The sequence below is a fragment of the Oryzias melastigma genome, linkage group LG22 (assembly GCF_002922805.2).
Source record: "Oryzias melastigma strain HK-1 linkage group LG22, ASM292280v2, whole genome shotgun sequence".
NCBI lineage: Eukaryota > Metazoa > Chordata > Actinopteri > Beloniformes > Adrianichthyidae > Oryzias > Oryzias melastigma.
The window spans coordinates 4004254-4028456 of NC_050533.1; the positions used below are offsets into that span (position 1 = coordinate 4004254).

The window sequence follows — 24203 nt, forward strand, 5'->3', positions numbered from 1 at the left end:
GCGGCAGTAACAGACTGTCAAACTATCCACACTGTATCCCACTTTTCTCAGTCTTTAATGTTTTAAAAAAAACTAAAGTCATTGGAAATGATAATGATTCAGCAGAGGAGGAAAAGATTTGGTCCTGACAAAAAATGAACATGAAAGTGTTATGGAAATTTGATTTTTGATGTTTTTTATTTTATTTTACTGAATGTTGATTGAAGTTTTGAATTTAAAATGCCCTTCACTTGCACTTGGGCTTTTGTTAGGCATTTTATGTTACAGCCTTTTATTGTTAAGAAAGTTTATCTCAATACAATGTTACAAAATAAAGTATTTCTGATGAAAACTATTAATTTTGCCATTCTTGTTTTCATAATTAATGTAGAACTCCTAAATTCCACGAAGCACACATTTTTTTCCTAAATTGCGAGTTAACTATGGACAATGAGATTAATCGCGATTAAAAAATTTAATCGCCTGACAGCTCTAATATATATATATGTATTTATGTGTGTGTGTGAATATATACTGTATATAGAGGGTTTGCCATTTTGTAGTACTGTCTAAATCTACAATTCCAAAATTGGGTGCACTAGAAATTTTTGCAAAAAATTTAACGTGCACCACAATGAAATTTAGTCGAGATTTTTTTGTGAATAAAAATGTGTTAAAATTTTTAAGTAAACCATTCACATTTTCATCATCAAAACACAGTGGAATCACAAATAGACGTCGCAAAATTTTATATATTTAGCCCTGACTCTGCGTTTCTTGAAATGAATTTGGGGCCTGCTGCTTGAACTGGGATACTCTTCATTTAGAGCCAAATGCATTAACTGACTGCACTACCAATCAGGCAATGTCCAAGGGGGAAGTAGAGGAATTTCAACTGTTAAAGGTGTAGAAGAAAAAAAACACTAGATTGCTAGTTAAACTTGTCTTTTTCGAGCATGAATGCAGGGAGGACTGAATTTCCGAGCAATTTTATATAAATAAAAGACAAACCTCAACTTTGAGCCCATGTTTCCTCCTATTCCCTTTTTCATCCTTAAAGTTTTAAAGAAGCACTTATAGCGGCAACACCACGCCCCCTTCTTGTCCCCCCAACCCAGCATAGCAGCAGCAACCGGAAGGGAGGGGCGCTGAACTGCAGAGTTATTGATTACATCAAACTTTTGTGTTATATTATTTACTGTTTTTAATTATAAGTTTTTATTTTAAAATGAAATGAGTGGTGCTTCAAACTTAAAAAAAAAAAAAAGGAAAATAAATGTGCACATAATCATTATGATTTGGCCCCCCCCTCCAGCAGATGGCACCTCAGGCGGCCGCCTAAGTCGCCTATGCCTAGGGCCGACCCTGTTCATATTGATTAGAATTTTACTTTGTGAAATCCGTGACGTCATATCCAGCGTTTAAAGAAGAAATAAAAAAAGTAGTAAGCATGGTGTCAAAATTGCTTTTAATATATGTTGTTGTTTTTTATTAGTAGTTAGGGATCAGGGTGGGAATTTGGACATAGCCTTCATGTTCTTTTGGGTTCTCCAGTTTCTGTTTTCACTCCAGGTTCCAGCTTCCAATCAAGCAGCTGTTTCTGCTTTTGTTAATTAGTTTCAAGAAGATTTAAGTCCCAGGTTTTCTGATCGTTGCTTCTCATTTGTCTTATCTCTAGAGGCTTTGTTTTGTGAAGTTTTGATGTATAATCTGTCATTTATGCTGTTGAAATTCCTTTATTAATCTAAATTTCAGAATCTAAGAGTTTTGAGATCAGTCCAACAACTGTTGTTTTTTTTATGTATATGGAAAAATAAAAAAAATTAAAAAATGAATTAATCTTCACATCTTTTTGAGGAAGTGCTTTTGAGCATTTTCATATGTTTCTGCAAAGAAAATGAACAGGTTTTCCTTAACAACTTCACTGATAACAAATTAATTCTTTACCTCTTTACAAACTTTTCTTTTTTTTCAGTCAGGCAAAGTTTAATTTGCAAATTCATCATTTAAACATGTTTGCAGATAATTATTTTTAAGAACTGACCATTTCACAGTTGTAAACTTGCAGAATATTTCATGCAATTTAACATATTTTATTGTCTATGTATATAAAAAGTCTGATTCACATAAAAAATGGTGCCAAACTTCCACCCTAACAGAAAATAATCAAAAAATCTGACATCTGCAGAAGCTTTTCTGCAGCTTTCCTTCACTGCTTAGTTGGTATAAATTGCACAATATCATATTTGTGACCATGTTTTCTGATAAATCTGTGGCTCTGGGATCCCTTTTTTTAAAAAAAGCTTAAAGCAGGAAATGTTCATATTTTTTACTGTTCTGTGTAGAATAATTCTAGATAGAAAATACAGATGAATTAAGAGCTCAAATGATGTCTCTCAGCAGAATAATTGTTTGATTTGGCTTTCAGAAGTTGCAGCCTGTTTGGGTCATGACCTGGGATTATAGAATTAAAGCAGGTTGGAGTATAATGTGCTGTCATCTTGGGGAATAAGAGGAAGAGGAAACGATGGAGGTGGTGGTGGAGAGGTGAGGGGATGTGCTTCAGAAGAGGCGGAGTGGTGGCGGAGCTGGCCGGGGGTCTCGGCTGTGGTCTCCTCTGATAATGAGCAGCCTCTGGCTCTTTGTAATCTCTTGAAGGAGTGTTTGTTTTCACTTGCTGCTACTTAAGCAGGCGGATTAGGAAGTTGCACCACCTGACAAACCTGATGTGTGTGTCGGTGGAGGACACACACAAGCAGGGAAATGCACAGATTTGTTCAGACAGTCGTGCTTTGTGAGAGACAAACAGCTCCTGCACATCACAATTCAAATGATGCTTTAAGAGCAACATTTTTAAAGGTTTTCTGTGATGTTTTCAAGACCAGGTCTCACCACTAGATTTCCATCTTTTTGGGGTTTTTTTCTCTGCAAGTTTTCAGAATTAAAAAAAAAAAAAAAAAAATTTGTCTAAACATTTTTAACTGATCTACAGATTCAACTGATCCAAAAACCAGAACTGCCCATCTGTTGAGCATTTTCTATAAAACATCAGCATCAAATTGGCAGATCAGATGGAACAGTCATTCGGTGTACAACAGTGACATCTGCAGGCTGAAAGCTGGAAGTGCGGAACAGCAAGTGAAGGTGGTCTTAATGCTGCTGGCCTTTTGAGTTGGGCAGGAGAAATGTTGTTGCTTCTTTTTAAATTAAAACTAGAACAGCTTAAAACAGCTTTAGAAGATTAATGGATCTAATTGGAAAGTAGAAAAAAAAAAAAGATTAAGTTAAATTGTCCACATTTGACCCATCCCCGGGGGGAGCGGTGAACTGCAGACACCACAATCAGGAACTGTTTTTAGAATCATTTGTACAATTCAAGCTTTATTTGAACTCACTACCTTCCAGTCTCAGGGCGGACACTCCACCACAGGACCACTTTTCTGTAGCCTATAACCCATAGTGACATCAGCGTAACAGAAAAATATCTGAAACATTTTCTGTGATCACTTTGATTTGTAGTATTTTCCATGTAATTTTATTTTTAAGGAAAAATAGGGTTAATGGTTTTATTCCTTAAATTTCTGTTCTAAAAAATGTCTGTGCCTTAAATCATATGACGAATATGAATTTAAAATTCTCGTACAGTATTTTAAGTTTGTACAAAAACATTTTTCTTATTCTGAACAGTAGAAATATTACTCTTATTTCAGATGAATAAAATGAGTGATATGTACACAAGAAATTTTACACTAACATTTGTACTAGTGATGGGAGGAGCGATCCAAAATATCGATAGTATCAATCTCGAGTTGGTATTGGATCAATACTGACCCGCAGATATCGATATTTCTTTGAAACTATTCTGTATCAGCAGAAAGGACACAGTTGAGTCAGTGCCTCACCATTACTGCTTTCTTTTGACTGTTTTTCATTCACTTCTACACTTTTTATCTAATTTCAAGAAGTTTTTATTTTAATAAGCTATTTTCCATTTAATTGAAAATATTGTCCTAATTCTGTTTTAAGTAAGAAAATGAAAATGTACAAATAAAAAAAAAACATTCACAGCAATTTATAACAATATCGGTGATATTAATCAGAATTGGATCATATCTGATCGATACCCAAATGCTCAATATTTATAGATACGTTTTGTTGAAATTCAATTATTTTAAGCATTTTAAATCATTTTTTTAAATGACTGATTAAATGATGATTTTTTTAAATAACTATACCTGGTGTACAAATGAGGATCTGTACAAACTTAAAAACTAATTTCTACTCCATACAAATAGTTACAGTAGCCCCCACTCAAATGCTGTATTGATCAGTGTTTATGTGGCTTAAAAAAAGCATCTATGTGAAAATATCTCCAGTAAAATTTGACCTGAAATACATTTTTTTCTAACAAACTTTAAGAAACTCATCAAAAAGATGCAAAAATATACATAAATTGTCCTTTAATGAGTTTGACTGAATCATACGCTAATAAACTGCTGTCTTTAAAAAAAAAAAAATAAAATAAAATCTTCTGACCTCAGAGAGAAACAGAACTGGCAAAACTTTGACCCCAGCTCCTATATTTTGTTTTAAAATGTAATTTAAATATTTAAATTGGAAAGCACCAAAAAGTTCTGTTTTTTTAGAAAAACAAGTGAGACAAACATCTTTGTGAAAATGAATCCTAAACAAGGGAGTTTAAAAACCATGCAGATGTGCTGAACTCAACTAGAATGTTTGTTTTTCTTTTATTTAAACTGATTTGATCCAAAGTTAAGCTTAAGTCTTTAATCAAATTAGAAATGGAAGTTTTTTTGATATATTCATAGCCAAACATAATTTATCTTTAACCATTTTTGTGTATTTGCTCAAACACTTTCTCTTCCATCTCTCTACAATCGAACTCTATACTAAGTCATCAACTTTTTCCAAATCTGTCCCTGAGAACGGTCAAAACTTTCACCTGAACTCGCCGTGAAACCGTCCTGTGCGCGTTTGAAGTTCAGGATTCGACCGCCTCCACGTTTAAGGTGAACGAGCGTCGATCAGGCCTGAAGAAGCAACGGCAGACAAAGCCACGCTGCAGACGGCGTTGGAGCCGTCGTTTACATACATTAGCATAGAAAGTACGCGGCACAGATGCCGGGACGCAGCCTCAAACAGATTAACTGTTATCGTTGGGGTGACATTGTAAAAAATGAGCTCCTGTTAACGCTCTAATTATTAGAAAATCTCCAGAACAAACACAGCGAGTCAAGGTCTGTGTGGATGGTATCTCATTCTGTTCTTAAATACATGCTTTTATTAGTTCAGTTTATGGATTTTATTCTTTAATATATATATTTTAGTACACACTACCTATTTTGGCATCATCAAATCACTTTTTAAAGGTATGGACGTCCACATTTTGATTTGGAAAACCGCCTAAATGAGTTCAATCTTGACATCTGTCGTCCTAAAAATGTCATATCTTCTACTGACTTAAACTGAGAAACAGTTTAAAAGCATTTACAGGTGTTTAGCTGATTAGACTGGATCACTATCAGGTTCTATCACATCATCCTCAAGTTTTCTAAGACACTGAAGTGCACATTTTTATTAGATTTAAGACATAATCAACAAAGTTATAGGACATAATTTTAATCTAATGATTCTAGAAGAAATAGTTTGTCAAACAGGTTTATATTTTGAAATCACTGACAAAAATAAACTTTTTAGAGGTACGGTAATAACATTTTTTTAGAACTACCTGATTATAAAGGATAAAAAAGGATACTTTTTTCCTGTCTTGTCTGTTTTAAATATATTGAAAAATCTGGATAAATAGAGAAAATAAATAAAATTGTTTTTATTTTCCTATACAACCAAAAAATGTGATAATTTTGTTATTCATAGTGAGAAATGGGGAAAAAAAAGGTTTTGAGATATTAACTCCTATCAGCAGAGTAAAGGTTCCAATTTTTGAGATATTGTCCCATATTTGAGTGTTGTCTATGAATCCTAAATCATTCAACATATATTCTTTAAAATTCCATGACTCAAACTGTTAAGTGGTGTTTGTGAAGTAACAGTCTGGTTATGCTTTTCTTTAAAGCTTGACAATTTTATTTACTAATATCTCACTATCTTTATACATCACTAATGGGAGGGTCTACTCTGGGGGTCTGCAACCTGAAACTCCAGAGTGGCTCTTTAACCTCTCCATTGTGCCTCTTTTTAAAATTAAAGGCAAAAAGTGTTTTATTTTGAAAGTAATGAAAGGACACTGTATCACAACTAAATCATTTGAAAGATTTCTGTGTACCTTGTAGCACAGAAAATCAGTAAGCAAAACCAGAATTGGTACGTTTCGGGCACTGGATTATGAGGCGGATTTGAACAAATTGTTGGATTTTTAAATGTGTTCTATGGTTAGAAAGATACATATAGCGTCAATTATTTGCTCTGATTTAATTTTCGCTTGTTAGATTTACAAATTCCTGGCCGAGATGCATTGCAAAGGGTAAAAGAAACTTTCTTTTTTTGTTTTTGTCACTGCTGACATTACGTTTTTTTTTTTCTCCGTTTGCTGAATTGAAATAATCCTGTGGGGAGAAAAAAAAAAAAAAAAACGCATATCTTTTATTTTGTCATCAATAAAAGTCATTGTCTTTTTTTCTAAAGTTTCCAAGTATAAACTAAGGTTGCAGACCCCTGGTCCATTCCATCACTGGTTTTTTATTAACATTCAGTGCTGAGATTCTTATGTCAAAATCTCTTGTGGATAAACTTTAGTTGTTGTGGACCGTTGCAGAAATTGTTTTAAATTGTTTTATTTGATTAATCTAAATTCTAATCTAAACATAAAAGCAGCTTTCTTTTATTTTGAAGTGGAAGGCTCTACTTCTGCTTCCTCTTCTCTAACAAAATAAAAGTTCCAAATAGTTTTTTGTTAATTTTGCTAACTTGTGGGTTTTAATTAAGCGGTTGATGCTATAAAAAAGGTTTTCGACGTGATGTGACCGAACGACTTGACATATGTCAGGAATGAGTTGGATGAGGCGGAGGGAATCCAGTAGTTTTCCAAAATAAAACTTCCTTTAGAATCAGATAATGAAAAAAGTGGAAAAAATTTGGGTAATTTTTTTTTTTTTTTTCTTATTCTGCACCTTTAATTGACCCACGGACTGGTAACTGTTCACAATCTGGGGGTTAAATTAAAGAATCAATGAAAAGTTTAGACACACAAACTCAGATCAGCCGCGCGGGTTTGTGTGTCCGTGATTGTGGCGTTCACGTGTGTGTCTGCGCAGCACGCCGACAGATGGAGGTGTGTTCCTGAACCTCCTCTGACCCCTTTGGCTCCGGGGTCTGCCGTCGCTGGCATTCGTCTCCCCCAGCAGAAGGCGGTGGTGTGAACTCTGACCCCCCCACCGCCACCTACACACCAGCGTACAGACACACACATGCACGCAACACAAAGCTCATCCACCAGCAGAAGGTTTGGTTTCAGTTCTCCACATGCCCACCTCTCACCCATCCAGCACCCCCACCCTCCACATCCTCCTCCACCTCACCTACCCTCATTGTTGGCAAAGGCGGCCGCCCATGTGTGTGTGTGAGGCGAGCTGCTGCGTTGTGAGCGTGCCCTCTGTCGTTCACGCAGAGCAGCACTGTCCAACTGTCACTTCCTGACAGCCTCATAATCAATCTCTTTATTAACTGCTCTGCTGCAGACTGATGCCACTGGTGGGGGGGCTGTGGATGCAGGAGAGAGCCACGAAAAGTTTCATTCAGAGAAGCCGCTCTTTCAAATGGGATCGAGAGCTTTTATTTTGGAAGGGTGTGTCACAGGAACAAGATTGTTATTTTGTCTTTTTATTAGTGATCTGGGAAAGATTGAATCAAACTTACCGAAAAATATTATTTTAGCTTGTTTGATAAATAGGTTTAAAAACAAGAGTAAAAAATAACTAAAACTAAATCTGAAAAGATTTTTTATTTTTTGTAGGGCCAAGAATTGCTTAAAAAATAACTAATTAATCGCAAACCGGGAAAAATATTAATCACAAATATATATATATATATATATATATATATATATATATATATATATATAAAGATAACTATTTGCCAAACTCTTCTCTGGAAATAACCCCAATATGAAATCAAAATTGCACATTAATAATTATTTTAACCCTTTGTAGCCCACAGCCTATTACTCAGTTTATGTTTACTTTTCAATTTTGTCTTATATTTTCAACTTTACTAAATACTTGCTTATTTGGTCTCATTTTAATCAGCACAACCTCGCCTATGTGACAGTACCTTTATTTTGTAACTTTTTCATGTTGTTTTCATAAACTAGACATAAAATCATGCAAAAACAGAACATTCCATCTGGAAAAAAAATGATTAATTTTTTTCTATCTTCTTTCAATAAAATGTGTGAACAAACTAACATATTTTTGAAATCAAATACGAAAAAAAAAAAAAATCCAGGCAAAATCCAGCTTCCTTTGGGCCACATATATATGAAGAGTTTGTGTTGATAGAGGAGCACCACAGACCTCACAGCTCCAGGATGAGATCTTTCTGTGGCTGTCCTTCAGTCTGTGGCTCCAGCTACCAGGCAGCCCGAAAAATAAGAATTTCTCTCTTAAAATCACTGCTTTCTATTTGACATTTTTCCTGGTATTGTGTTTCTTTTTTCACCTTTTTCTTATAAATTTTCCTTACTGTGTTTGTGAAATATAATAAAGGTTTTTGGTAGAAGTTTGATCTATCTGGATTTCCGGTCAGCCCGGCTGGAATCTCAGGTGGACTGCTCGCCTCTCGTAACAGCGGTGGGCGGAGTTTCCACAATTTTTGTGTTGACCAGTGTTTGTTGTCGTAGTCCCCATTCCAGAATAAAATAATGATCAGTTTCCTCGCTGTTGGATTTCTAATAGCAGACGGATCTGTTTCGCTCCGACTTACAGCTCGACATTCGTCTTCCACCTTATTAAAACAAAAGATCGCTTTTGTCCAAAAACTACAAATAAACACCATATTATCTCTTTAATTTAACAAAATCTCAATCACTGAATATAAAAAAAGTTCACATTTATTTTAGACTGTTTTATTACGCTGATCTCACAGCTGCACAGCAGGACGCCTGAAGGCGTTAATGCATTTTAACGCATTCATTCTACCTGATTAATCGCGTGCGTTAGCGCGTTAACTGTCACAGCCCATTCAGAAATAAATGCCTCTTTTTAAGGTCAAAATGAAATTTTAATATTTAAAATTGAATCTAAAATATGAGCTGAAACTTTGAGATTTTTGTTGTTAAACTGAGTAAATCACATCACATTTTTCCCAAAATGTTCTCTTCTTTTTCGTTTTTCTTGCATTTTTTTAAACAATTATTTTAATAATAATCAATAGAGCACAAAAAATAAACACTTGGACCTATTTCTTGTGTTGACATATTCGAGCGGAAGGATACACTGGATTACTCCTGAGTTAGGCCCTCCTACATCTCTCCTGAACTCCCTCGTCCACAAAAACATCTTGAAATGTCTTTTCATCAACGGCACCGACTGAACTTTAACTCCTGCTTCTGGTGGGACGTTAAAGGAACTTTATTTTGACATTTTTGCCTGTGTGAATCAGAGAATCCTGTTCTGATGGTCTCGTGGTTTTGTGTGACCGACAGGACGAGTTCCTGGTGGAGATGCAGATGAAGCTTCAGGGAGAGATCACGCAGCGCTGCCTCGCTAACGCCAGCCGCCTCGGCCTCCCAACGGAGACGAACTCTGAGACCTGAGAGGAACGGCTGGTAGACTCGCACTCGGGAAGAAGCTCAGGACATCTCAGAGAAAATATTATCACTATATAAACATGATTAGGGGCGGGGCAGTTCCCACAGCTCAACCTGAGAACTTCACCTCAGCTGAGAACCTTTTGAGACCTTTGAAAAACCACATTTTGTCAACTTTCTTTACAGATTTCCTCAAATTTCTTTTTGTTTCAATGTAAACAGGATGTCCTGCAATTTGGTTCAAGAATCTCTAAGAAATTCCATGAAGTTCAGGTATAAATACTATGTAAAGACGATCAATAAAAATATAAATCAGTTACTCTTACTGTATTCTATTAAAATCTATTTTTTCCCGATAAAAGTTTTAGTTAAATCTTAACGTTCTTAATTGCAGCACCAGTTTCTCCTGAAAAAATCAGCTTTTTTCATCACTAATTCGCTCATTCAAGCGAACTGTAAGTGAATAGAATTTATAAAATCGATGAAGCTGCTGGACCCGCCTCCTCATATGATTGACAGCTGGACTGAGTGACCCCTCCCCCCAGCATTCCAAACAGGAAGTACCATAAAGCTGAATTCCCATAGACTTCTATAGAGAAATAAACAGCTGTAACTCAGTCATTCTATTGGTCAGAAGAACCATTCTTGCTCTGATAACTTTTTTAAAAAATAATTCTGTAACACTTTAGACGTCTGCAGCTCACCACTCCCCAGGGTATGTGTCAATGTAGAGGACAAGTTTCACACACCCATGCTCTGGGTCATGAAAGAACAAAATCCCGGCTACAAGTGGCTGGACGCTCTCTTAGAGACTTAGACAAAGTGGGAACATTCACTGGTAATTGGCTCCAAGATGGCAGAGTCCAAATTGCTTAAAAAATGGCGACTGAATTGAATGCAATTTTGTTGGAGTCAACTGTAAAACCAAAGTTTACACCTGAACGATCCTCACTTCACATCTCACCCTGCCTGGGAGGGGTCCTTTGACAGTATATAAAGATGGACAAAGTGCCTGTGACGTCACATATAGAAAATACCTCCTCTTCCAACAAAATTTAGCCAATTCAGTCGAAATTTTTCTGTAATATGGATAACGCCATATTGGAACCAGATGACGTTAGTGAGCAGTGATTGGTCAGAATTGGTCTTTAGTGGAAGGGGTGTGGCTTTCCAGCAAGCTCACTCCTGATTAACCAAACATTTGGAATGTTGGAGGTGGGGGTCAGCGGGCATGCTCCTATTGAGGCATCTGATTGGCCAGTTTATAACTTGAAAAACCTTCGATGGAGAATTATATAATAAAAAATAGGTTTAGTAAGAAGATGTTAAAAAGAGACATCAGAGCAAAAAATTGTTATTTTGACAAATATAAGGACTAGGGCAGTCATTTCCAGAAACGATTTGATTCACAAGATCCTTGATCGATTTGATATCAATTTATTTTTATTTTTTTGATTTTTCAATTCAATTTTGAGTTTACACATTTAGATACATTTGTTTAGAAACACATGAATAATTTACTATTTGTTTTGAATAGATTTATATTAATCCGATCCAGTTCACATACTGTAAAATGTATCAGTGAAATAATGAGATTGTTAATATCATCCAGTGTTACATAGATTCTCAAAAGGAGAAGTTCTAACTAAAATGTTCAGATCATTAACATTGTAAACATTGTTCTGCTTCTCCTGGAGGACTTTTTAGTTTGGCCACTAGGTGGCGAGTGCACTATAGCAGTACAACTTATTCCAGAAGAAGAAAATAATATGAGGAAAAAACTGCTTTAGAACACAAATGCTTACTTAAAAAAATATTTCCATAAGAGTTTGAAAAAATTCATGTTTATAAAGATGTTCATTTAGTTAGCAATGTGAGTTTACGCCCACCAAGTGTTAGCATTAGCCGTCCTATGGGAAATTCCAATAAATGTTAGCATCAAGCTAGCGGACGTTAGCTTTTTGTGCTAAATCGTTCTATATTTCTACGAATCGATTGTTGATCTATTAAGCTTAAATCGATTCAGATTGATTTGAGTGATTTTTATCGACCCGAAACTAATGAGTCATAGCTGTCTATTTCTCTATAGAAGTCTTTGGGATTTTGGCTTTCTGGGACCACTTCCTGTTTGGAACACGAGTGGGGAAGGTGTATCGTGTCCGGTTCTCATATACTGTCACCTTATCACCACGGACACGCCTCTCCCCTCTGAACTTCAGCCAATCTCGCCCCCAGATTTGGTTCTTGGCCCTGAACCCTTGAACTGAACCTGGTCCAGTCCTGATGGCAGAAGCTGAGGAGGCAGATGCTCGGGCAACGGGCGTCCACTCAAAGGCCACGCCCACTCATCTGCAAAGCCGTTAGGAGTTAGATCACTCATTTAAACTTTTAAAGTCCTTAAAATGTAAAAAAATAGCTCTAAAATAAAAAAAAATAATAAAGTTTGGCTCCTTGAAAGCAGAACTTCCAAAACCAGAATGACTTTAGATTCTTTCATGATCAGGGTGTTTTCCTCTATCACATTGGAGCAGCTTCAAGAGAAACTTCTGGATGTAACCTTCAACGTTCCGTTGGATTCCATGAAGCTCCTCGCAGCTGATGCAGAAAAATGTTCCTGAGCGGCGCCGACAGCAGCTGTGACGTGCACGCAGCGTGCGGACGAGAAGGTGAAGTTACCTGAAGCAGAAGAAGAGGAGCAGCTCTGTCATCACTCACCGCCGTGTGGCGTTCAGGAGCTGCTGTGGTTGAAGGAAGCTTCCCTCACATGCACGCACACATGCACGTCCTGCTGCTGCTGCTGAGCCCTTGGAGGCGCTTCCACCTCTTTGATGAGTTTCTGGCCGGAGCTCTCAGCCTCCCCGCCGAACGTGTGGCTGCCTCTCCTCCTCCTCCTCTTTGTCTTTCCCGCTTGTCAACACGATCCCTCCATCCATCCGTCCGGAAGCGGGGGCCCGGTGGGGGCTGACGGCCCCTCGCTGCGTCCTCTGGGTGCTCTCTGCTTGTCTTGTGTTTCCCTCACAAACACAGAGATGAAGAGCAGTGATTTATTACTTCAGCTCTCCAAACTCACAGCTTCAGCTGGAGGAAACTTCAGGACAGCAGAGATGACCTGCAGGGAAACTCTAAGCAGAAGTTCATTGTTATCATCATTTTAAAAAAACAGAATAAAAACACTTTCAGAATCAAATTTCTTTTTTTTAAAATGTAGCCATAGAGTCAAAAATTAGTTAAAAATGTTATCAATTTAAAGCTCTTTACCATACAGGACCGCTGCGGCCGGTCAACAGGAAGTGGTTGGAGCCAAAAAGAATTATTAAAAGTTTGGAGATTTTCATTTGCAACAACAATCATAATTATTAAAAAAAAAATCAAAAAATTGACCAATTAAAAAATGTAAATGAGTGAAAATTTCCAACACTGACTGCATTTAACCAATGAAATAGTTTGACAGAAAGTGTGAGTCACCCAAATAAGGAGCAAATAAAGCTAAAAATACATGACGAATGATTTTGAATTACATGCAAAACGTCTTAAGATAACATGTTTCATAAACTGAAACATTCTTGTTGATGCTAAACTACATTAAACTGCTAATAAATTAACAGAAAATGAAAAAAAGTCATTTTGGAAATGAAGAATGCTATTTGACAAAATAAATAAAAGTAAAAATAAATAAAAGCTTAATTATTTTAAAAATTTGATCTTTTTCAAGAGACAAGACACTTTGATGTGTAGCTTTTTCCCTCTTCAAGGAGGAGTTGAGTCGTATGGAGGGATTTTTGTGCTACCATATTGCCAAAAATATTTTTGCAAGAAAAAGTTAGCAAAGTTTGCAAACGCAAAAATATTTTTTGCAAGGAAAAAAAAAGTTTGCAAAGCAAATATTCAATATTTTCTTTGCAATTTCAAAAATTTTGATCTGAAAACTGTGAAATGAGGTGGCACAAAAACCCCTAGAGTTGATGCTGCCCCTCCCACAACTAAAGTAAGCTCAAATAAAGTTTGGAAGATGCATGTACAGCTACAAATAGAAGGGAAAGTTTACTTCTTACTTAAATTAAAGTTAAAGTCCCATTAGATATGGAAATTGTTCTCTGCAATTGTCATAAAAAACATACTGAGGGTCACTTCATTAGCTCTAATTTCTTCATTTTTTCTTTAGATTTATAAATTTCTTGTTGAGATGCATCACAAATGGTAGTTTGTGTTCATTTATTTTCATCACTACTGACATTTCACTACATTTGTGCTACATGATGTCTTTTATTTTGAAAGAAAATCGCGTAGACCTCTAAAGAAATGGAAACGCTTGAAAAGACTCATTTATTTATATTTATCATAAAAGTAACAATACCATTAACCAATGTCTTCTTTTTCTAAAGGGTGAAATAAGACTTTTTGGCTCCTATTTGGGATCTTTATCCCTAAAATCTTTATCTTTAACTCTAAAAAAAATCTTTATAATGTTCCACACATTAAAATTCCTTCTGAAAACCTTCAGTTTTTCATTATGAACCTGGTAGGTCGCAAAAAACGAACATAAATCCTCCTCAGTGAGACTCTATTCCTCTGATCCTTGATCGGATACTGACATCTGCTGGTCAAATGTTGCCAGTTTCAGCTCACAGACCAGAGCAGAGAAACCGAAGATCCAGCTGTTACACCTGGCTGCCACTAGAGGGCGCAAAACTTCAATTTCCGTGGCTTTTACAATTAAAAGTTGATCTTTGTTGTGATTCTCAACATGTAAAAACTCTTCAAAACTTTCATCAAAACATTGAGCTTGTTCAAGACATTATTTGTTGTATTTTTGGTATTCATAAACTTTATAGTTTTTTTTATGTAAATATTTGACAAAATTTGCCCAATGAATGAGAAGGTCTTCACATTTTAAGTAGATTAACAAAAAGCCTTTAAATATCTTCAAGGGCTACGTTTTTAGCTTTTACAGTAATTTTCAACAAATTTGGAGTTTAACTAATATTTTAGCAACATGCTAAAATATTATTTTTGGCTAATATGTTATCTACTGGGTTTTTTAAAGGCTAATTTAGAGTTTAGCTTCTATTTTAGCAACAGGCTATTTTAGAGTTTAGCTAGTAGCCAATAAAAGCAATAAGCTAGCTTTTTTTGGTTAATTTAGCATCTGCTGAGGTTTTTTTATGCTAATTTGGAGTTTATCTCATATTTAAGCAACATGCTAACCTTTTTGGCTAATTTATTTTCTACTGAGGTTTTTATAGGCTTATTTAGAGTTTAAATTCTATTTTAGCAACAGGCTAACGTTTTGACTAACTTAGTTTACTGAGGAATTTTAGGCTAGCATTAAAAGTAAATTTCCTCCCCATTTTCAGCAAAAAGCTTCAGCATTTTCTTCGACTTCTTTCAGCAAAAAATGATTCACACTAGGATTATTTAATTTCCTGAATTTCCTTGAGGATTTTCGAAGGGATTAATAAAGTCTATTCTATTCTATTGTCGGTAATGCAACTTTTCTAGTTATTATTCATTTTTGAATGTCAGTGTTGACCAGTGTGGCCTTCTTCTGTAGTGGAAAATCATATTCATCAAAAAGGAAGTTCAGTTTTTAGATTTTAATCATCAATCCATAATATGGCAAAAGTTAAAGAAGAAGCTCTCTTCAGGGAAAGTTGGGTTTATTCCATGTAACATTTAGGGGAACATCACAAAACTCTGCAAATAACTGGGAAAAACATCCCTTAAACACATTTAGAATTTCAGCAAAGATGTTCCAACTTATTAACTTAAGGATTTGAATTGTTAGTTAATACAAAGTGGGTTTTAAACTGTTCGCCATCAAGTCAGGTAGAGACAGGGACAGCCAGATGAAAAGTTGAAGATCCATTGTGGTGCCCAAGGTTCTCTTCTTTACTATGACAGAACAGAAATATGTTCTTGTACAATCAAATCTTTAGGCTGGCTTGTCAGTGGGGTTGTTCTTGACTAGATACTCCGCCTGGAACAGAAGAAGCAAAACATGTCATAAACAAGAGAAGCTCCTGAGTTTCCTTGAGCCGAGTATCGTACCACAAAGTCCACAGGATCTGGAGGCTGAAGTCGGCAGCACTCGCTCAGAGCCTGCACCAGCGTGGGCATGACCTCCTTCTTCAGGTAGCTCAGGGCCTCAGCCTTCAGTGGCTCCTCCTTATGTCGCCTCGCCACTTCCAAACACCGACTCTGACACATGAAACAAGGGAAAACAGCACGCTTCATTATCTGACCGTTTCAAACAAACCATAACTTAGTATGACTCGTGTGGTTCCAACATGTATGTGGATGATGAAGCAAAGGTCCAGTTACATTGTAACTTTAAGGTTTCAATTTCAAATGTCTATGTCTCATTTTAGCCCAGCAGAAGGCAGAATTCATCTCATGACTGTAGAACATGTGTCAAAGTCATGGCTTGGGGCTGGATGCGCCTCTTTGGATAACTCTATCTGGCCCTCCAGATCATTTTATTTTATTTTTATTAATGGGCCGATGTTATTTCTAACTTGTATAATTTTGATAAAATGTATTTTTATGGAGGGTAAAATGTTAAGTTATTTAAGGTTTAAGTTAATTTATTTTGGAACAAAATTCCTGCCTTTTTTATTATTCATAAATATGTTAAAAAGTTACAGTTTTAAAAATTGGCATTCTACTAGTTTTTGGACTATTTTGGCATTTACCGATTTTTTTTTTAGGCTATTTTGGAGTTTAGGTAATATTTCAGCTACATGCTAGCTGTTTTTGGCTAATTTAGGTTTTTTAAAAAGAAGTGTTTTAGGGTGTTTTGGATATCAGCTTCAGGGCGGCCGTGGTGCAGTGGTAGGGCGGTCGACTCCTGATCAGAAGTGAGCGGGTTCGACTCCCGCCTTGCCCGCCCATGTGTCAAAGTGTCCTTGGGCAAGACACTGAACCCCGAATTGCCTCTGGTGGGAGGTTGGCGCCAGTGTTCGGCAGCGGAGCCACCACCAGTGTGTGAATGTGCGTGTGAATGGGTGAATGGGTCTGTGACTGTGAAGCGCTTTGGGCCCTCGAAGGAGGGTAGAAAGCGCTATACAAGTATACACCATTTGCCATTTAGCTATCAGCTTCACCATTTTTAACTATCAATTTCAGCATCTCCAGCGGCCACATTCAGCTTACAGCATTCACACTAGCATTATTGTAGTAAATACTATATATCTAGTTCACAACTTTTCTAAAAAGGGTTTTAACAATTTAAAAATGTAGTTTTAGAGTGTTCAATAAATGTTTATCCTGTTCGGCCCGCAACCTAAGCTTTGTTTTGGATTTTGGCCCCCTGTGTAACTGAGTTTGACATCCCTGATGTAGAAACTAGTTTAGCCTTCGTCACAACTGTCCCTGTGGGAGGATACGGGCTGTTTGGGGGTGAAAAACAAGCAAAACTGTATCAAGGTTGTAGACCACTTAGTCTACTTGTATAGTGAAAATGCTCATGCACATTTTTTCCTACGGGCTTGCTGCAGTCAACAGTAACAGGACCCTCCACAGGCCCAGACAACCCAAAAACCTGCGTTCTTGAAGGTGTCATGTCTGGTTTGAACATAGCCTGAGGCTTTAAGTGTCATGAAGATTAAGGTGTCATCTGCAGATAGACTGAATGAAGCTTGTGGAGACACGGTGATCCTCCCCTCTATCACCCACCCAGTTCTCCAAACGTGCTGCCCTTCTCCTGGCCTCCTCCTCCTCTGCCTCCTTCTTGTCCTTTTCTGCCTTTTCCAGGGCCTCCTTCTTCATCGTTTCCTCTCCCTTCTTCCTCTCCTCCTCCTCTATCTCCCGTCTGGAGGGGCTGTAACTTCTAGGAGGACCCACCGTCTGCAGGATCTTGTGGATGAGCAATCGATTGTCGGCTTCTGAACTGCTAGTGATTTCTGGAAGGAGATGCAGCAGATTCAGCAACACTCAAGTCAACAAACAAGAATTGGTCGAGTTTCCACGGTTACCCAGGTGCCATGATGGGATGTCCATCTCAGTAAAGAAGGTGAGAACTGTTTCCTCGTCTGCGTTGATTTTCCTGTAGGCGGTTAACCGCCTCTTAAAGTTCTCCTGATGGTATTTGTGCTCCTGCACCACGCTCTCGGGCAGGTTCATCACTCGATCCACCAGGAGGTTGTCCGATGCGTCCAAAGTAAAGACGACCTCTGCAGATGTAATAGAAGCAGCATAAAAAAGAACAACTTGAAAACTTTAAAATCCGCACAAAACCAATACCTGGAACAATCCTCTTGAACGAAGCATTGTGGGATGTCTCATCGTCTTCTTCTGCTGATGAGACAGAAAGCAGGTCGGTTACATTCTTTCATACTGAAGATCTGCGGCAGCATCGTGTCGAGGGTTCTCACCACCAAAGAGTTCTTTTGCTTGTTCGTAGGTGTTGGGGAAACCGTCAAGAACAAAGCCTTGGTTTCTGCACGGGTTAGACATCAGTTTATCTTTCAACACCTTCAGCTGGTTCTCTGAAACATCTGCAAGGAAAGTGAGGAAGAGCTCTGCCTGAGACTTCCTATGGTTTCATGGTATGCAGCATTGATCACAAAGCGAAACTCTTCTTCTATGATCCATAGGTTCTAGTTCTGATGTTGGGTTTCTACGTAGGATGGGATCATGGTTCTGATGTTGGGTTTCTACATCGGATTCTGGGGGTGAACTTCTGGGTCACCCCATAGACATATTTTATAATTGGACAAGCAAGGTGTCACGTCACCCATAGAAAATGCTTTATCTCCGGCTCTTGCAAAATCAGGCCAAATCCGTCACCGTGACTTCCTGTTACGTGCGCCGCCATTTTGAAACCCGTCGACAGTGATTGGTCTGTGTAACGCTTTTAGAAGAACTACTGCCCCCAATCATGAGTGAGCTTGTTCAAAGTCCACACTCCTTCTACTGAAAGCAGCTTGGGAGAAGCTGTCAATCAAATGTTCGAGGTGGAGCCACTGGACATCACATGCTTTTACAGACCCCTCTGATTGGTCAGTTTATAACTTGAATAACTTGCGATAAACAAAAAACATATTTTAAAGAAGTGGATTAGAAAGATGTTAAGACGGTATCAGACCAAGAATGGTCATTCGGACAAATAGAATGACTGATTAATATGGGTGTGTATTGGCAAGAATTTGGCAATATGATACATGTCACGATCCACAAGTCTCACGATTTGATACATTTTGAAAAATAGTCCAAGAACTCTACAAGAACAATTTTTCACTTGTTTTTTTTTTTTAAGACTATGACTTAAAAAAAAATAAGTCATACTAAGTAGTACATGTCTCATAGCAACAAAAACTGCGAAGCTGACTAAACCAACAACTCTGAACATTTAACACAGGCTGGTTCTCGGGAGATCTTGGTGTTCTGGTGGGGTGTAGAGCTGCTCAAAGTGGGCTGTGCAGCCAACAAGTGGTTGGGGGTTTACATGGAAAACAAAAGTCAGACTTTGAAGGATTCTCACAAATAATTAATCAAAAATCTTCATGTCAGCATTTTAAATCGATACAAGTGTTGTCAAATGAAATATTGTGATATTTCACCAAATCGATTTTTCCCTACAAATATCTTAAGATTTGTAGATCATTTAAGTGAAATGTCATGAATCTCTGAACTTCAATAATAGAAGGTAGCAAACCACTTTATCATAGATATAAATGTGAAGTAATATTTGCTTGACTGCCATAGAAAACAATATTTTTGTCCTTTTTCTTTAACACCTCTTCACATTTTGTATCATAGCAAAGCCCAAATGGCCTCTGGAGAAACCAAAACAGATTTAATTTGGTATTATGCAGTGGTTGGGAGACATTTCCATTGTTTTGTAGGTCTGTGACATTTGCTTTTAAACTAAACAGAAGGGGCTCCAGGAATTAGCCCTGGGGAACACCTTTAGTTACATTGAAGCAGCCATAGGTATACTCTTGTGATATTGAATTTTGATTGTTTCAGATGTAAAAACTTTGCATTAGAGGGGATTGTGACTGTTTGTAGACCTTTGCTGTTCTCCGTGCTGTCCTTTAGGCTGTTTAGAAGATCCTTCATTGTTGAGTCATCTGTTTCTGGATTAAGATTATTCACAGCGTCCTCCTGAAAATAAACATTAATGAAATTTGTGAACACTAAAAAAGAAAACAAAAGTAATCAACAGAAGTGTCAGCTGACCAGCTGGGCGATGGCCTCAAACACAGTGTCCCTCAGGGTGATGTAATGGAGCTTGTAATGTTGGCAGAGTTCCTTGGACACGGTGCTCTTCCCCGCCGCAGGAGGACCCAGCACACAGATCCGGATGGGCTAAAGGAATCGAAGTTTAATCGTAAATGTGGCGTCCTGTTGGTATTGAGTTGGTTTTGGACACATGTGTCATCAGGTGCTCACCAGCAGTCCCCGGCTCTGCCGGTACTCCTCCACCACCAGATCCACGTTCTCCACCAGCCCAAATTCACAGTGCCAGCGGATGGAAAACAGCTTCCGGATGAACACGGCTTCCATTCGCAGGTTGACCAGCAGAAAATCAATGTCTGCTGCCTGTTAACGACAACTCCTCAGAGGTTCATGAGGATTTCAGAGGCTTAAACCCAACCGTAAAGGTCTGCTAGTTTGGTAGCCACAATCAAAAGCCACCTGATTTCTGCACTGGATCATGTTTTGTGAGCTAGGCAGACCAACCTGGAAGGTGTTTTACTTTATTTTCAAATTAATTATAAGGTTAACAGGAGCATACACTCAAGTCCTGTACAAGAAGGGCCTCCTCAACGGGTCGTTTCTGGATCTTTCCTGGTCCCAGAGTGGAGGCCACTGCCTGGAGAAAAAAGACATCACACTAAAACGTCATCGACGGCAGAAGAATCGCAGGAAACTTTTAAGCTTTGGTTTTATTCCTTTATGATTTCCTCCATGCTGTTGTTGGAACCATCCACAGCCAGCAGGTAGTACGGCCTGGGCCGATGGTGGATCACATGTTGAATGATACTAAACACAAGGGAACATTGTTAGTTTCAGCATTCGGAATTGCTGAGATTTTGCTATGCAAAGAATCACCTGGCCAAATCCCTGATATGAATCGTGGGAAGAACGTTATCACAGTCTCCAAATACAGAAACTTCAGGCTCCTGTCCGAGCCACGCTCTCTGCAAAAACATACGAGGCCGTGGTAGAAACGACTTTTTAGACCTTCATCAAAACACTGGCAATTGGGTCATCCATGAACAGGCACAGGCATGGTTTGAAAAGGATGATAATCGTCATACCTTAAAAAAGTAGTGGAATAGATGTTCTCCCATCCCGTACTGCAGTCCTGATGCCACCACATAAGTGGAGAACATCTCCCTATTCTGAAAGACACCAAAATGTCAGCTATAAAAAACAATCAATGCAAAACCACCAGAACGCACAGTTTTGCCCATTTTGGCCACTCTCCTCTCCAGGCCAATGTGCCGCACAAAGTTCAGGTGAGCTTTTCTGCTCCAGAAAATCTCATCTGTGAAAGGAAGCGTTGGGTCATCCTGTGAAAAAAAACACAACAGAGGAAGAAATATTATGTTTTTTTTGGAAAAAGATTGTCTGATGATAACAAAACTGTACTTCTAAAGGAACTGACGGGATCGACGGGCTTGCTTGAAGCCCAGGTCATGACTGTGGAGATGAGGATAAACATCTTTGGTGCTGAGAAACTCCCAATCAAACCGTGCAGAGCTGTCAGACACAGAAACAACATGGAGTCATTTTGAATTCATGCCTCCAAAGGAAAAAGAAAAACCATCACTTATGTCAGGATTCAGACTGAGGGTCATCCTGTGTGTTCCATTCTGTGGATGCTGGTGGCCATACAAGATACTAGATAGATAGAAGTCCAAATGACTCAAGGAAAAATGAAAAAAACCAAAAGTTAAACAAATAATTTGTATTATTTTGTACTCTTGTCTATCTCATTCTCACCTGTTACAGCCCACATGGCCTCCTCCACTTGCTCCGCCTCCTCGCTGATGTTATAGATCACAACATCGCACTGCATCAGTTTGAACAGCAGCTCTTCTCTATTAGGACGCTATGAAAAATAATGAATAAATTAAAAAAAACACAAGACAGACGTGTTTTCTGCAAAGACCAGAAGCTAGTGGGGAAGCCATAAGTATACTTAACCCTTTAGCTGCAAGTAGAGAAATTTATAAAATATATATATATATTGTAACCATTAATTGTGTTTCTAACTTCCCCAACGCAACTATTATTATTTTTGTCTTGGTTAAAGAGTTAAAGCATGTAACGGGCAGGAAGAGTGACACTACTGAAACAGTATTTTAGTCTTTAGTAGTTTTAATGTTGGCATATTATTTCAGTATTTGAGAATGATAAAAAGAACTCTGGTGAACATTATATGACCTATAATTATATGACTCTCAAAATACTATTTATTTTTTCCTCCTTTCATTAAAATGCCTTTTATCATTTAGCCTCACTCCCATAGTGTATTTCACTAAGGTCATATCTGTAAAAAAAAAAAAAAAAAAAAAAAAAAAAAAAAAAAAAAAAAAAGTAAATAAAGTTTGGTGTTATGCTTATTTATATCCAAAATCAACTAAAAAAACAGTACTATTTAAAAGAGACTAAGTCCTAACTCAATGTCTTTACACTTCGGATCATTTCACCTACAATATAAACCTCCAGTGCGCGCGGCGCGTCCTCAGATGCCGTTCCAACCACCTGGAGGACTGCAGGTTCCGGAAGGTCTTCTTGATCAGGTGCGACAGCCGCGCGCTCACTCAGACACTAAAACAAAATGTTAAGTTAGTGCGCGCGCGCGCTAGATATAAACACGGGATAACAACAGAGCTGCTGAGTTGTACCTCGGCGATGTGTCCGGAGGAGAAGGAGTCAATGTTGTTTATGAAAACTCTCATCACTTTCGGTGCCGCCATCTTTGGCGTCTAATGTGTTGTTGCTAGGAGACGAACTCTATCAGCGGAGTGCAGGCAGAAGGAAGGAAGAGACCATAACCAGGTCGAGGTGTTTAGACTTTAGAGCTCTTCCTGCCCGTGTACAGCCTAATCTGTTAAAAAAATAAATTCATAAGAAGAGTGGCTATATTTTAATTGCATGCTTTATAGTGCATTAATCTTTTAAACTTTTGTAGACGCGGTGGAAAGTCAAAATGAAAAAAAAAAATGGATCCGGCCAAAACAAGCACGCGCCCTCTCAAATCATTTGAACCGAACAAACAAATCTTTAATTTTAACTCAAATCGTTATATCTAAAATTACATTTCACTTTTAGAAAATTCACACTTTTTAGGAAATTCATAAAAATATTCCCAAAGTAAAAACAAAACAATAAAATAGAAACATTGTCCAAAACCTTTTGATTTCCGGAATCCTTTTTGGCCCAATGAGGTATCCTTACATTCCAACAAAATAAATGGAAGCTCTGATTTTATAGTTTGGATATACATTTTGTGTAGCAGAATTATTTGATTTGGGAAAAAATATTAAACTTATTTCTTAAAACTGGTAATGTTTTAACAGAATTTGTATTTTCATGAAAATAACTGAAAATCTTGACACTTTTGATGGTGAAAACCTCTTTATTACACAAAAGAATTAAACCGGTCAATGAAATAAAACAAGAAATTGGCCCTAAAAAGTATAGTCACACACAATCATAGAATTATAGATGAAGACACATTTTAAATCAGTAAAATATAAAAAAATAAAAACATAAAAAAAAAAAATTGACAACTTTTAAGAAGTAAAGGTCACATGATTTAGGTCAAGTTAGGTCACACGATGTGCAAAGTGATTGTAGAAAAACACTTGATTTTTATCATCACTTTTTCATCACATTCATTTAAAAAAGCAGCAAAAACCATAAAAAAACAACCAGTGCAAAAATCATTTGTAAGACAGTAGAGCAGTGACGTCCCGTTTCTCCCATGAAACACAAATGTTCAGAGAGGTCAAGTATTCTGGCTTGGTCCTGTGACCTCATCACTCAGCCACCACAGAGAAGTTGTCAAACTGAGCCAGCTCGAAGGAGGCGGTTCCGATCGCAGCCCAGCCGTTCGGCGGCTCCACCGGCACGCTGCTGGTCCACAGCAGCTTTCCGTTCAGCGTCCCGGAGGCTTTCTGACCCTAAAGGTGAGGGGACGTTGTTAATGTCTGTCATCACCCAGCAGTTCATCTTCCTACAACAGGGGTGTCAGACTCGATCGCACACGGGGCCAAAATCCAAAACACACTTTAGGGTCACGGGCCGAACAGTATAACAATTTATTGAACACTCTAAAAATACATTTTTAAAACTTTTAAAACATAACTTTTTTAAATAATTACGAACTAGATATATACAGTGGTGGACAAAAGTGTTGGTACCCCTCAGTTAAAGAAGGACAAACCCACAATTCTCACTGAAATCACTTGAAACTTCC

The 24203-nt window shown here is 37.7% G+C and overlaps 3 protein-coding genes and 1 long non-coding RNA gene across 8 annotated transcripts in view; 1 reads left to right on the forward strand and 3 right to left on the reverse strand.

The window, feature by feature from the left end:
* si:dkey-288a3.2 (protein phosphatase 1 regulatory subunit 37) overlaps positions 1-10082 on the forward strand; it is a 60476-nt gene extending 50394 nt beyond the window's left edge. For both annotated transcript variants that reach the window (XM_024273504.2, XM_036209922.1), the window contains one exon: positions 9659-10082. In XM_024273504.2, coding sequence (XP_024129272.1) covers positions 9659-9769 — 111 coding nt within the window. In that variant the 3' untranslated portion in view covers positions 9770-10082. The remainder of the gene's footprint in view (positions 1-9658) is intronic.
* LOC118597999 lies at positions 9342-13501 on the reverse strand. The gene is made up of 2 exons (XR_004947030.1): positions 11944-13501; positions 9342-9739 (listed from the first exon to the last, which is right to left on the reverse strand). It is a non-coding gene; the product is annotated as an uncharacterized LOC118597999 (long non-coding RNA).
* Positions 13502-15403: 1902 nt separating this feature from the next.
* ak7b (adenylate kinase 7b) lies at positions 15404-23207 on the reverse strand. 3 transcript variants are annotated; one of them, XM_024266176.2, is made up of 18 exons: positions 22627-23207; positions 22433-22549; positions 21719-21827; positions 21381-21475; positions 21175-21285; positions 21031-21114; positions 20822-20910; positions 20662-20752; positions 20505-20582; positions 20159-20308; positions 19946-20074; positions 19777-19870; positions 18136-18258; positions 18005-18058; positions 17737-17934; positions 17438-17664; positions 15812-15961; positions 15404-15740 (listed from the first exon to the last, which is right to left on the reverse strand). In XM_024266176.2, the coding sequence occupies exons 1-18, from the start codon at positions 22696-22698 to the stop codon at positions 15696-15698; spliced, it is 2016 nt and encodes a 671-aa protein (XP_024121944.1). In that variant the 5' UTR covers positions 22699-23207; the 3' UTR covers positions 15404-15695. The 3 variants fall into 3 exon arrangements, with proteins under 3 accessions (XP_024121944.1, XP_024121937.1, XP_024121931.1); XM_024266169.2 differs by having other exon boundaries at positions 18005-18055; positions 22403-22549; XM_024266163.2 differs by having other exon boundaries at positions 22403-22549.
* Positions 23208-23340: 133 nt separating this feature from the next.
* The window catches only part of galcb (galactosylceramidase b), a 15382-nt gene continuing 14519 nt past the window's right edge, over positions 23341-24203 (reverse strand). For both annotated transcript variants that reach the window (XM_024266185.2, XM_024266194.2), the window contains exon 17: positions 23341-23907. In XM_024266185.2, coding sequence (XP_024121953.1) covers positions 23764-23907 — 144 coding nt within the window. In that variant the 3' untranslated portion in view covers positions 23341-23763. The remainder of the gene's footprint in view (positions 23908-24203) is intronic.

Coding starts and splice junctions, on each gene's coding strand:
- ak7b (XM_024266163.2), bottom strand. CDS start 22,698: ATGGCGGCACCGAAAGTGATGAGAGTTTTCATAAACAACATTGACTCC. Junction 21,476..21,718: donor GGCCATGTGGGCTGTAACAG/GTGAGAATGAGA, acceptor TGTGTCTGACAG/CTCTGCACGGTTTGATTGGG. Junction 15,741..15,811: donor CAGATCCTGTGGACTTTGTG/GTACGATACTCG, acceptor CTTCTGTTCCAG/GCGGAGTATCTAGTCAAGAA.